Source organism: Bos taurus, chromosome 13 (assembly GCF_002263795.3).
Source record: "Bos taurus isolate L1 Dominette 01449 registration number 42190680 breed Hereford chromosome 13, ARS-UCD2.0, whole genome shotgun sequence".
NCBI classification, from domain to species: Eukaryota; Metazoa; Chordata; class Mammalia; order Artiodactyla; family Bovidae; genus Bos; species Bos taurus.
Window position 1 is genome coordinate 28,196,663 of NC_037340.1, and position 12,455 is coordinate 28,209,117.

Genomic DNA, 12,455 nt, shown 5'->3' on the forward strand with positions numbered 1-12,455 from the left:
ACTTAGCAAGGGGATGTGTTAAGAATACACCATGTGACCAGGAAGATTCTTTTAATGCCACAGTGGAGCTCTTTCTGCCCTAATGTTCAGTTGTTTGTGACAATAGTATCCGTATCTCAGACAGTGATGGCTTTGACTTCTTAAAGAGCTAAAGTGTCTATCAAGAAACTATCCCTTCTAATAGAGAACCCCTAGTTTTTCCTGCATCTCAAGTCTAGATTTTTTTATACTCTTTTTCCTTTATGTCTTCCCTGTCTTTTAAAATAACTCAATTAAGGTACATGATTAAAGGAGGGTTTACTCTATAGAATTCAAAGAACATACTGAATGTTTATAGACAGAAAACATATTGGGACGACTGTGAGCATCTGATGAGGGCCATACCATTGGAGCTCCCAGCAGTGTGGGGCTGGCTCTGAAAGGTTCTGGAGCGGGTGCCATACTGCCCTGAGAACTGCCCGCTCTGGGGTGGCAGCTCGTTCCACGTGCCCCGGGAAGATGGGTGGAGGCTTGGGGGGGCCTCTGCAGAGTTCAAACGCTGAGGCCAAATCGCATCCAAATCCTGGGGTTCCTCTTTAAGTTTCTCCCCCTCCTTGCCCACACGCTGATATATCCTCCCAGCGCTGTCATTCAGTAATCTTCTCATTCCTGTAATTTGTTTTTTAATTTCCATGCTTTCATCTCCTAATGGAAACAGGGCCAGAGATAGCACTGTAAATTAGTGAAAGAAAAAATAATCCACTACCAGAAAAAAAAACAGAATAAGACACCCCCCCTTCCTTCTTTGGAATCGGGGGAGGATTACTGACCCCAGATGCAAGCTTCTCTTTTAAGAATCTTCTTTCCTCAGAGGATTTTTTTTTTTTGAACCAAAGTATCTGTATTGCACAGAATAAATATTACTTAAAGATGACTCTGAAATTATACAGATATAAAATATTTTCTATAAACAATATCATTAAAGGATCTATTAGATCTAGATCTATTAAGGGCTATTTCACACACGTGTGCATGCTTGCTCAGCCTCTCAGTCGTGTCCAACTCTTTGTGACCTCATGGACTGTAGCCCACCAGGCTCCTCTGTCCATGGAATTCTCCAGGCAAGAATACTGGACTGGGCTCCCATTCCCATCTCCAGGGGATCGTCCCAAAACAAGGACTGAACCCTTATCTCCTGCACTGGCAGCTAGGTTCTGCAGTGCTGAGCCACAAAGGAAGCCCACCGCAAACATACTATCTTTTTAAATTGTCATCAGCCAGTAACTTTACAAAGGTTAAGGGAAGTAGTCTTTTCTTTTTTTTCTCTAACCTGGGTTTTAAAATAAAAGTCTAATGCCACGGTACACACTCATACAGTCACTCTACTAAATGCTTGAAATTTCAACTATGAAGAAAGGAAAAGCCCTGCAGAAAGCATCTATTACAAAAAACAGCTCCTACAAATAAATCTAGCACATTTATTTATTTATTTTTAATTTCTGGCCGCATCTGTGCTGCATGTGGGATCTTAGTTCCTAACCAGGGATCAAACCCACGCACCCTACATTGGGAACTCAGAATCTTAACTACCGGACCACCAGGGAAGTCCTGAGTACATTTAATATAATCATGTTGTAATACCCTCAGCATCATATTAGCCAGATTTCTCTATCAGACTGGTAACTGCACAATGAATGTAGGTATTCTGCATTGTCTAGTTAGATATTTAGCTTATTAATACACAAATACGTTACTGAATGTAGTGGAGAAGGAAATGGCAACCCACTCCATTATTCTTGCTTGAAAAAGTCCGCAGGGTCACAAAGAGTCGGACACGACTCAGCAAACTTAACAACAACAGTAACAAAACTGAATGTAAGGAAACTTTTCTATTTTTATGCTGTGAAGTTAGTATCTTAAATTTTTTAAATGGTAACAAAAGTATTAATTGTCTTTAATATCTAACACGAACAAATGCAGAATTAATACAGATTTCCAAATTTACAATACTGCTCTGTGTTGGCATATGCTTGAGAGGAGAAATATTTTACTTTGTCATAAAACTCTTTCCATTTCAAACACCTGTGAAAATGACAATACAGAAACAATAAATCATGTTCCAGATTTTTATGAGAACGAATGACCGAGCACAATTGAAGAAATGCGGAGCCAGCATTTACAACTTTCTCAGGATGTCTGGGGAACAGGGTGTGTCTGGAAGAGGTCCCAGAGGAATTCTGAGAGATAAATCTATAAGCCAGTGTGGCTGCTATTACTTTCAGCATCCAAACCCGCCCTTTCCCGGCGTGACTAACAGCACAGCTTGGGCAGGAAGGAGCTTCTTTCCTGCAGGGCTTTTATTCTGGACCAGGGACGTCACACACGCATCCAGGCTGCAGCGTGCTGATCTCGGTTGACACTGGCTAGTGGCTGCCACTCCCCTCCCTCCCAGGGCCCTGGCAAGAACCACACCAGCCAAGCCAGGCAGAGGCGGGCACGCTGCCTGGGGCCTGGATCAGTGCCAGCTTACTCCCCACATGAACTCTGACGCATCACAGCCAAAGGGCCACTCTCTTTTCAAAGGTTCCACTTATGCTCCAGTGACTGAATCCTATGATAAAGTGCTGTCTTCAGAAGGAGGGAAAAAAGGTATGAGGATCCTGGAACTTTCTAAGATCAAAGTTGCTTTGTCATGAGCTTAGTTTCACAGTCCCAGAACCTACAGCTCTGAAACTTACAAGACTGAAAATACAGTGTGAATTCTGCACACTTGATACTTTCAAGAGGACAACCAGGATTGTGGAAGAGGGAGATCCTGGCTGTGGGCTGACACTTAGAAACATTTCTTACAAAATCAAAACAAGAGGCAAACCATGACAACAGATTAGGACCTGGGACTGAGGAGGAAGAAAAACAGGGGGCTGTGAAGGCAGGTAGCAGAGCTGGCTGACTTTCTGAGAAGAGAGCTCACAGTCTATCCAACTGTGGGACAGCTGAAAGGACAGAAAACAGCTAAGTGTAAGAATTGCTGGAGTCAAGGAAAGCTGAGAGACGTGGAAAAGGCTGGAAACGGGCTGGTTGCAGGGCAGCCTCTTAGAGGTGACAGGCTGGGTGTCCCCAGAGGGCAGTGGGATGAGCTGTCCTTCCTTTAGCCAGAGAAGTCAGGAGCAGCCCTGACCACACTACCTGGGCGGGAGGCCCTAGAACCGTATCTCTCTCTTTTGAGCTCTGTCTCTGTCTCTCTCTCTCACACACACACGGGGCAGGGGTGGGGTGGGGATGATGCACTCTGCAGAGAGAGGGGAATTGAGTCCTCACACATTCAGGAGGGATGCAGCAGAGGATCAGGAGGGAGACCTAAAGACTAGAAGTGGCGACGACAGAGAAAGCTGAGCAGCCTGCACACACTGGGATGGAGAGGGTGAAGCTTGCAGGCTTGGGCCACGGATGCTAGGGGGTGGGTCAGGGACAGGCTGGGGCCGGGGCTCCCAGACCTGGACTCACTTCCCAACTGTACTGACTTGCTACCTGATACGAGACGAGCCACCTGCTATTCTCAGGCTTCAGCTTCCTGAACTATAAAAGGGAATTCTGAACCAGACCATGCCTGGCATAACCCAGGGGAGCAGTCAAGGAGGGATGTAGGTTTTTCCCATTACCAAGATGTTCACAGGGCACCAAACAGCTCTAAAAGTCACGTATGTCCTCCTCAGAAAGAGTGGGCTTATTCTGATTGCTACAAGTGAAGCCAAGTTCTCTGACTCAAAAAAAAAAAAAAAGGGATAAATTAAGATGTTGAGATCTGAAGCATTAGTTGACCTCTTTGTCTTTCCAGTTCTAATAAGTTGATGTCTTCCCCATGTATAAATGCCAAGAAAAAGAAGCTCTAAAGAAGCATGATTCCAGGGAATTCCCTGGTTGCCCAGTGGTTAGGACTCCGCACTTTCACTGCCAAGAATGTTTCAATTCCTGGTTGGGGAACTAAGATCCCACAAGCTGTGCAATATGGGCAAAAAACAAAAACAAACAACAACAACAACAAAAAGAAGCAACAATTCCATAAGGAAACCTGTTCACTTTCCAAACCTAACCATACCTTTTTTCATGTTTAACCACAAAGGGCTGGATCTTTTTAGAGAAAATGAACAGGAATCTTACAAATATGGATCCATGGTGTGTGGCTGCATTATAGTAAAACAATCTTAAATGAAAAATGGTTTGTATGTTTAGTAACTGGACTCCTTGGACAAGACTGAAAAAAGATTACAGGTTGGATTTTACCCTTTGCTAAATTTCAAGACTCCCTTTCCTTTACATAGATTACTTTCCTTTACGTAAATAATTTGCATAATACAGAATAGAGAGTCTTGAAACACAGAAGTCATCATACAGGATGACTTGGTCAGGAGAGAAAAACATATTACACAGAACACGATAATTCATTGTTTGGGGTAATGAAAGAAAAAAGGCAGTAATGCTCAAAGATAGAGTGAGATGATGTGCCTTAACATTATATATCCATTTCTATATGCCTTCTTTTCACAAAGACTCAAAATAGTCACCATATCTTTGCATCGAAAATTAACTAGTGTTGAGCTGTAAGTCATTTCATATACCTTCTTTATGTAAATGAAAGAAATGTTGTATCACAACCAGAATGAGGTCTAGTAGAATTAAATGATACAGGATGCTTGGGGCTGGTGAACTGGGATGACTCAGAGGGATGGTATGGGGAAGGAGGTGGGAGGGGGGTTCAGGATTGGGAACACGTGTATACCCATGGTGGATTCATGTTGATCTATGGCAAAACCAATACAATATTGTAAAGTAATTAGCCTCCAATTAAAATAAATAAATTTATATTAAAAAATAAATTAATTAAAAAAAGAAAAAACAGAATTAAATGTGATACTAAGGTTTATAAACAAACCATATACAGAGAAAAATCCGAATGAACCTTTTGGCCAACCCAATATTAATAGGATGGAGTGAAAAAGTACCAGAAATACAGTAAGAAGAATAAGTTACTGAATAAGATGAATAAAGTTTGGAATAAGAGGAATCAAGTTACTCAGATCCCATTCCCTTGGGGCTGGGGAGGGTGGCCCCTGAGCATCACTCTTGCAGGCAAAAGCTCACTGTCTGGGTGGATGGCACAGCTGTACCACTTCCCCTCTTATTCAGTAACTTATCAATCATCTCCTGGGCCCCAGAGATAGAAAGATCATCCTGTTCAAATTTAAAGGTACTCCCCTTCCAAATCTTTCAACATCTTTTACTCACATCCTTTTGTACGGGTTGGTTATTCTGAAAAATGGTCCTGATTTTCCCCAGCCTGCTGACCTGCACCTCTTTTAAGTATGTGCCCCCAGAACTCCAGCTAGAAGACTACCCTGCTATCTGTAGACACCTCTGATTTCTTGCTAGAGCTAAAAGGTGGACCTTCTCTGAGGACCCTGCCTCCCTGAAGTCCCCTGTGTGAAAGTTATTCACCTCCCATTCCCTTGGGGCTGGGGAGGGTGGCCCCTGAACATCACTCTTGCAGGCAAAAGCTCACTGTCTGGGTGGATGGCACAGCTGTACCACTTCCCCCTCTTCTTCCTGAACAGCAGTCTGTGTGCCGGGAGTTTAAGGTTCATAAAGAAAAGTGGCAGGTGATGAAGTCAACACATACAGTGAGGTCATCCCATTAAGGTGCCAGGTTAAGGAAGAATAATTTTGCACTGGAGATATTGGGTTATTGCTCTGGGTTATTTATTTCAATATTTTTATTTATTTATCTGGCTGTACCAAATCTTAGCAGTGGCAGGCAGGATCTTTAGTTACGGCATGTGAACTCTAGGTTGAGGTATATGGGATCTAGTCCCCTGACCAGGGATCGAACCCAGGCCCCCTGTATTGGGAGCACGGATTTTTAGCCACTGGACCACCACCCTGAGGCTAGTTCTGACAAAGGAAATTTATACAGTCAGCAGGCAGTTGGGAATATACAGGAAGCTGATGGTGATGAAGTGGGAATACTGTTGGCAGCAGCAGCTACTGTTGCTACCAGTGGTACCTGGCCCCTTTGCACTGAGACAACCCCTTGGGCTCACAAACAACTCAGGGGGTGGCAGGACACCTTATATAGAGATACTAGGTTTCCTGTTAATCTAACACGTAGAGAGCTCAGTACCCTCATTTCAACATTAAAAGCTATGAGCTCATGTGTGTGTCTCGGCTGGCCAAGTGAGTTCACCTGCTCCTCCTGGACTGAGTCCCCGCGGCAGGCAGCAGTCACCGTGGTCACAACTGTGCCATCTCTAGCTCCTTGCGCGCCCTGACCACCATCCAGTCCATCTCCAGGGTGCCACTCCCTAACTCATGTATACAGAAGGACTGAGGGACACTGAGAGTACTGAGGTACAGTCACCACTACATCCAGTATGCTTTGGCTCTTACTGTGGTATCATGTCCAGCCTTTTTGTTTGTTTTTGGCCGAACCACACAACTTGGGGTATCTTAGTTCCCCGACCAGGGGTTGAACATGGGCCACGGCAGCGAAAGCACAGGGTTCTAACCACAGCCGCCAGGGACCTCCTGTCACGTCCAGTTTTGCACTCTTTTAAAGAGGCTGTGAAAGTGCTGCACTCAATATGCCAGCAAATTTGGAAAACTCAGCAGTGGCCACAGGACTGGAAAAGGCCAGTTTTCATTCCAATCCCAAAGAAAGGCAATGCCAAAGAATGCTCAAACTACTGCACAATTGCACTCATCTCACATGCTAGTAAAGTAATGCTCAAAATTCTCCAAGCCAGGCTTCAGCAATACGTGAACCGTGAACTTCCTGATGTTCAAGCTGGTTTTAAAAAAGGCAGAGGAAACCAGAGATCAAATTGCCAACATTCGCTGGATCATGGAAAAAGCAAGAGAGTTCCAGAAAAACATCTATTTCTGCTTTATTGACTATGCCAAAGCCTTTGACTGCGTGGATCACAATAAACTGTGGAAAATTCTGAAAGAGATGGGAATACCAGACCACCTGATCTGCCTCTTGAGAAATTTGCATGCAGGTCAGGAAGCAACAGTTAGAACTGGACATGGAACAACAGACTGGTTCCAAATAGGAAAAGGAGTACGTCAAGGCTGTATATTGTCACCCTGTTTATTTACTTATATGCAGAGTACATCACGAGAAACGCTGGGCTGGAAGAAACACAAGCGGAATCAAGATTGCCAGGAGAAATATCAATAACCTCAGATATGCAGATGACACCACCTTTATGGCAGAAAGTGAGGAGGAACTCAAAAGCCTCTTGATGAAAGTGAAAGTGGAGAGTGAAAAGTTGGCTTAAAGCTCAACATTCAGAAAACGAAGATCATGGCATCGGGTCCCATCACTTCATGGGAAATAGATGGGGAAACAGTGGAAACAGTGTCAGACTTTATTTTTCTGGGCTCCAAAATCACTACAGATGGTGACTGCAGCCATGAAATTAACAGACGCTTACTCCTTGGAAGGAAAGTTATGACCAACCTAGATAGCATATTCAAAAGCAGAGACATTACTTTGCCAACAAAGATTCATCTAGTCAAGGCTATGGTTTTTCTAGTGGTCATGTATGGATGTGAGAGTTGGACTGTGAAGAAGGCTGAGCGCCGAAGAATTGATGCTTTTGAACTGTGGTGTTGGAGAAGACTCTTGAGAGTCCCTTGAACTGCAAGGAGATCCAACCAGTCCATTCTGAAGGAGATCAGCCCTGGGATTTCTTTGGAAGGAATGATGCTAAAGCTGAAACTCCAGTACTTTGGCCACCTCATGCGAAGAGTCGACTCATTGGAAAAGACTCTGATGCTGGGAGGGATTGGGGGCAAGAGGAGAAGGGGACGACAGAGGATGAGATGGCTGGATGGCATCACTGACTCAATGGATGTGAGTCTCAGTGAACTCCGGGAGTTGGTGATGGACAGGGGGGCCTGGCGTGCTGCGATTCATGGGGTCGCAAAGAGTTGGACATGACTGAGCAACTGATCTGATCTGATCCGAAAGAGGCTGTCGAGAAACTTGAGATCATGCAAAAGTCAACAAAAAAGATGAAAGGATCAAAGAAAGGTTAAAGAAGTTGGGTCATTTCTCTGAGAGACAAATAGCTACTGAGTGACTCCTCTTCAAACACTTGACGGGTTATCACGAACACTGTTCATTATCCATAGGAAAAAGTGGCCTCAAACTGTAGCTTCTAGGCAGGAGGCTGGGCAATGTTATGGTCTTAAAGGGCTGACCCCTCCAGTTCTAGAAACAGAGGAGGAACCTCTGAGAAGATGTGCCGAAGGAGTGGCACTAAGGATGCCTCCCGTCTGGGATGTTGAAGAAGTGCTGGAAACACTGGCAATGACTGCATACCACTGTGAACATCCTTTTTGGAAAAGGCCTTTTAAGGGAACTTCCTGGCGGTCCAGTGGTTAAGACTCGGGACTTTCACTGCTGTGGGCCCAGGGTTCGATCCCCAGTTGAGGAACTAAGACTCCAAAAACCACAGAGTGCAGCCCTATAAAAAGGTTTAAAATTCACTGCAAACGAACAAACAAAAAAACTCCTTGCATTTTGCAGGTAATGGTAGTTAAACAGAAAAAAGTTGAGTTTATCAGTGAGAAATACTGAGACAACCATGATTTATATTGAACAATGCAAGTACCTCCTTCTCAAACACTAGCAGAAGCTGGCATGGAGCTGTGTTGTAGAAAAGGCTGAACTCCGACCTGTCAAATGACAGCAGTGAGAAAAAGAGCAGGAAAAAAGGAAGCAGGGCCCATCAAGACCACACAGCAGCTCTCTCCACCACAATGCTCGACACGTGAGTTGAATAGCCAGGCACCTGCAGTGGACTCTGCACTCTCAGAAGACCCGGGTTAGCATCATTGCCCCAAACCTGAGCTGACTTGCAGACACTATCAAGGACCTGACAGGCTGTCCCTGGGGGTGGCAGCCATGTTCACCAGGGACACGCAGGCCTGGGGGTGCTAATGGCAAGAAGGGTCTGAAAAGCATAGAGAACACAGTGATGGCTGCCAAAGTGAACCCTTTGTTCCGAAGCAATCTGAAGTGGAATCCCCCAAATAAAGAGGAGCCAAGATCTACTGAAGAGAATGTGTCAGAACCTGCATTCCCAAAACAGTCCTTGGAGTCCAGCTGAGAACACTGTGTAGTCTAAATGCCACTGAGAAAGAAGGATGCAAACCTCGGCTGCAGGATCAGTGAACTGGTGGAATCAAATGTGTTGATAGGGGGAGTTAACCCACATGCCTGCTGCCACGTGCTGGGGGACCCTCCTGTTCAACTGAAGTGTTAGGTGGAATATAATTAAGTAGCCCAGGGCATAGATGGTGTTTTCATTGAAAAGACGAGGTTCCTTACAAATCTGTTTAGATAACATCAGGTTCATTCATCTATTCAATAAATATTTACTGTACTACCACTACTAAATATGAGATTTCTGTAGGACCAAAGAAAGAAAAAGACAAGAAAGACAAGATACCATCTCTCCCCTCCGGGAGTTTACAGCCTCGCTTGGAACCCAGATGAACGCACAAGGATTCCGAGGACCCAGGGCCTCTCTCCTGACACGTGGGCAAGCTCACCCAGCCTGGGACACCCATAGCCAGCATGGGAGGCAGGAGCTTTTTTTAACTGAGGCTGAGGAAGTGATGCCAAGACAGGTCCCAAGACAGAATGCCATGGGTCCAGGCTGGGAAAATGGGCCTGCAAAGCAGAAAGGGGAAGAAGGGCTTGAGATGGGTAAGAAGGGCCAGGGGAGCAAAGAAATACCAGGACATGAATCAACACGGGCTGTCATGCTGCTTCTCAAATGTGTCCCTCAGTGGGACGAATTGAGAGAGTAACACTGACATGCACATTACCGCGTGTAAAGCTGACAGCTGGTGGGAAGCTGCTGTACAGCATGGAGAGCTCACTCAGCTCAGTGCTGTGATGACCTAGAGAGGTTAGAGAGGTGGGATCAGGGTGGGGTGGGAGAGAGGTCCAGGAGGGAGGGGATATATGCATACATATGGCTGACTTCACTGTACACCAGAAACTAACACAACATTGTAAAACAATTATCCTCCAATTAAAAATAAATTTTAAAAAGTATGTCCCTCAAAGAACATCTACAGACAAAATAGAAAAAGCATCCATGAGAAGTTTAGGGGCAAAGCCCTAAAAGGGGATGAAGGAACAATTTTCTTTGATGGCTTCATGCTTTATCCAAAAAAACAAATGCAAGTATCCTCTGCTTTGAGCCCACCGAAATATGCAGATCCCTATCTCCATGGAACAACCCAGGGCCCCATGGTCCCAACTCAGAACCGTTACAGAAGGCAAAGGGCTGTTGCGTATGACTGTCCCCAGCTACGTGCTCTAGGAATACATTTATAGCATGATCAGACCGATCAAACTGAGAGAACACAGGATAAACGCCTTGGATGATGCCTAAATTATGAGCGTTTTTGGGAATTGACGAGATCTCTTTGTGAGGATTACAGCTGACTCCATGAAGACAGAAAGACCTGAGTTGGTGAAGAACATGTGGTCAGCAAGTCTGTGGGCGCTCTGAGGGAGAGAAGAGGGAAGAGCACTGGAGGCAGAGGAGAAACCAGGCAGGCCGTGGTGAGAAGCTGATTAGCTGGACTGAATGATCACTGAATTCGCAAAACAGAGAACACAGGGACCTTGATGTTTTTACTTTATCCTGAAAATGACAGGACATCAATGAAGAAAGCAATAGGATACCACTAGAACTATCCAACCAATTCAGAGAGTTTATCTACTTTTCTCTTTCCCAAATGTACTTATAACAAGGAAAAATTTGATTTTATAACAAATAGAGCATGGCCTCCCAATCGAATGTTCCTTCATCAGACATGGACTGTAACTCCAGCCACATTAAGTGGGTAGGTCAGAAACCACCACTTCAAATAATGTTAAGGAATAATCAAACCAAAGAGTTCAGATCCCAAATGTACAGGAGAGGTCTTACACATCAGTGAAGAAGATGACGACACACACCTACTAACAATGGGAAATGGGCACAAGACAGGAACATGCAATTCACAAGGGAAATAAATAGTTCAAAGCTCTTAATGTCCCTAATGACTGATGTAACAAAAATTACACAATGTGAAATTCTTTGTCTATTAATTTGGCAAAGACTATAGATTCATACGGACCAGGCAATGGCACCCGACTCTAGTCCTCTTGCCTGGAAAATCCCATGGGCAGAGGAGCCTGGTAGGCTGTAGTCCATGGGGTCACTAAGAGTCGGACACGACTGAGCGACTTCACTTTCACTTTTCACTTTCATGCATTGGAGAAGGGCAACCCACTCCAGGGTTCTTGCTTGGAGAATCCCAGGGACGGGGGAGCCTGGTGGGCTGCCGTCCATGGGGTCACACAGAGTCAGACACAACTGAAGTGACTTAGCAATAGATTCACAGGGCGTCCCAGATGGTGTAATGGTAAAAAATCCACTTGCCAAGCAAGAGACTCGATTTTGATCCCTGGGTTGGGAAGATCCCCTGGAGAAGGAAATGGCAACCACTCTGGTATTCTTGCCTGGGAAATCCCATGGACAGAGGAGCCTAGAAGGCTACAGTCCATGGGGTTGCAAGAGTTGGACATGATTTAGTGACTAAACAATGACAAAGAGATTCAAAAAGCCCATTTTTGATGAAGGTGTAGGGTTACAGTCCCTCTCATAGGCTGCAGGTATGGGTCCTTTTCGGGAAAATTCAGCAATTCCACTCATAGGCATTTATCCTACAGAAACATTTAGACAAGTATTTATGACATACTTAAAAGAACATACACGGTAGCATCATTTTCACTAGTGAGACATCGCAAACCACCCAGACATCAATCAGTGAGTATTAGATAAGTGAATTATGACGTATCTATAGACTGAGATTACAGTGTATCTTTACATGTCTGAAAAGGATGAAGTGGACCTTTTTACAGTCATTTGGAAATAAGTGCAGGATTATCCTATAAACTCCATGAAGGCTGAGACCATGATTATTTCCTTCAATACTGGATAGTCAGAGCCTGCCTGGCTTAAACTAGGCACTCAACCTGTGTGGAACAGATGGAGATTTGGTTAAGCAAAAAAAAAAAAAATTACAAAACATTATACAGGATAATTCTATTTTCCTTTTTTTAATGGTTAGTTTATTTTCCATTCATTTTTGGCTGTGCTGGGTCTTAGTTATTGTGTGCAGGCTTCCTCTAGTTGCAGAGAGCGGGGGCTACTCTCTAGCTGTGGTGCTCTGGTTTCTCACTGCAGTGGCTTCTCTAGCTGTGGAGCATGGACTCTAGGGTGCACGGGCTTCAGGAGCTGCAGCTCACAGGCTCTACAGCGAGGGCTCAGTAGTTGTGGTGCATGGGCTTAGTTGCTCCACAGAATGTGGAATCCTCCTGGACCAGGGATTATCGAACCTATGTC

At 44.7% G+C, this 12,455-nt stretch overlaps 1 protein-coding gene across 13 annotated transcripts in view; it reads right to left on the reverse strand.

Annotated features, from left to right (window-relative positions):
* BEND7 (BEN domain containing 7) overlaps positions 1 to 12,455 on the reverse strand; it is an 87,570-nt gene that overhangs the window by 55,038 nt on the left and 20,077 nt on the right. For 12 of the 13 annotated variants that reach the window (XM_059892430.1, XM_025001001.2, XM_025001006.2 and 9 more), the window contains one exon: positions 385 to 684. In XM_059892430.1, the coding sequence (XP_059748413.1) occupies positions 385 to 684 (300 nt within the window). Of the gene's footprint in view, positions 1 to 384; positions 685 to 809; positions 879 to 12,455 lie in introns of those variants that run through there. The other variant, XM_005214313.5, reaches the window with a different exon arrangement.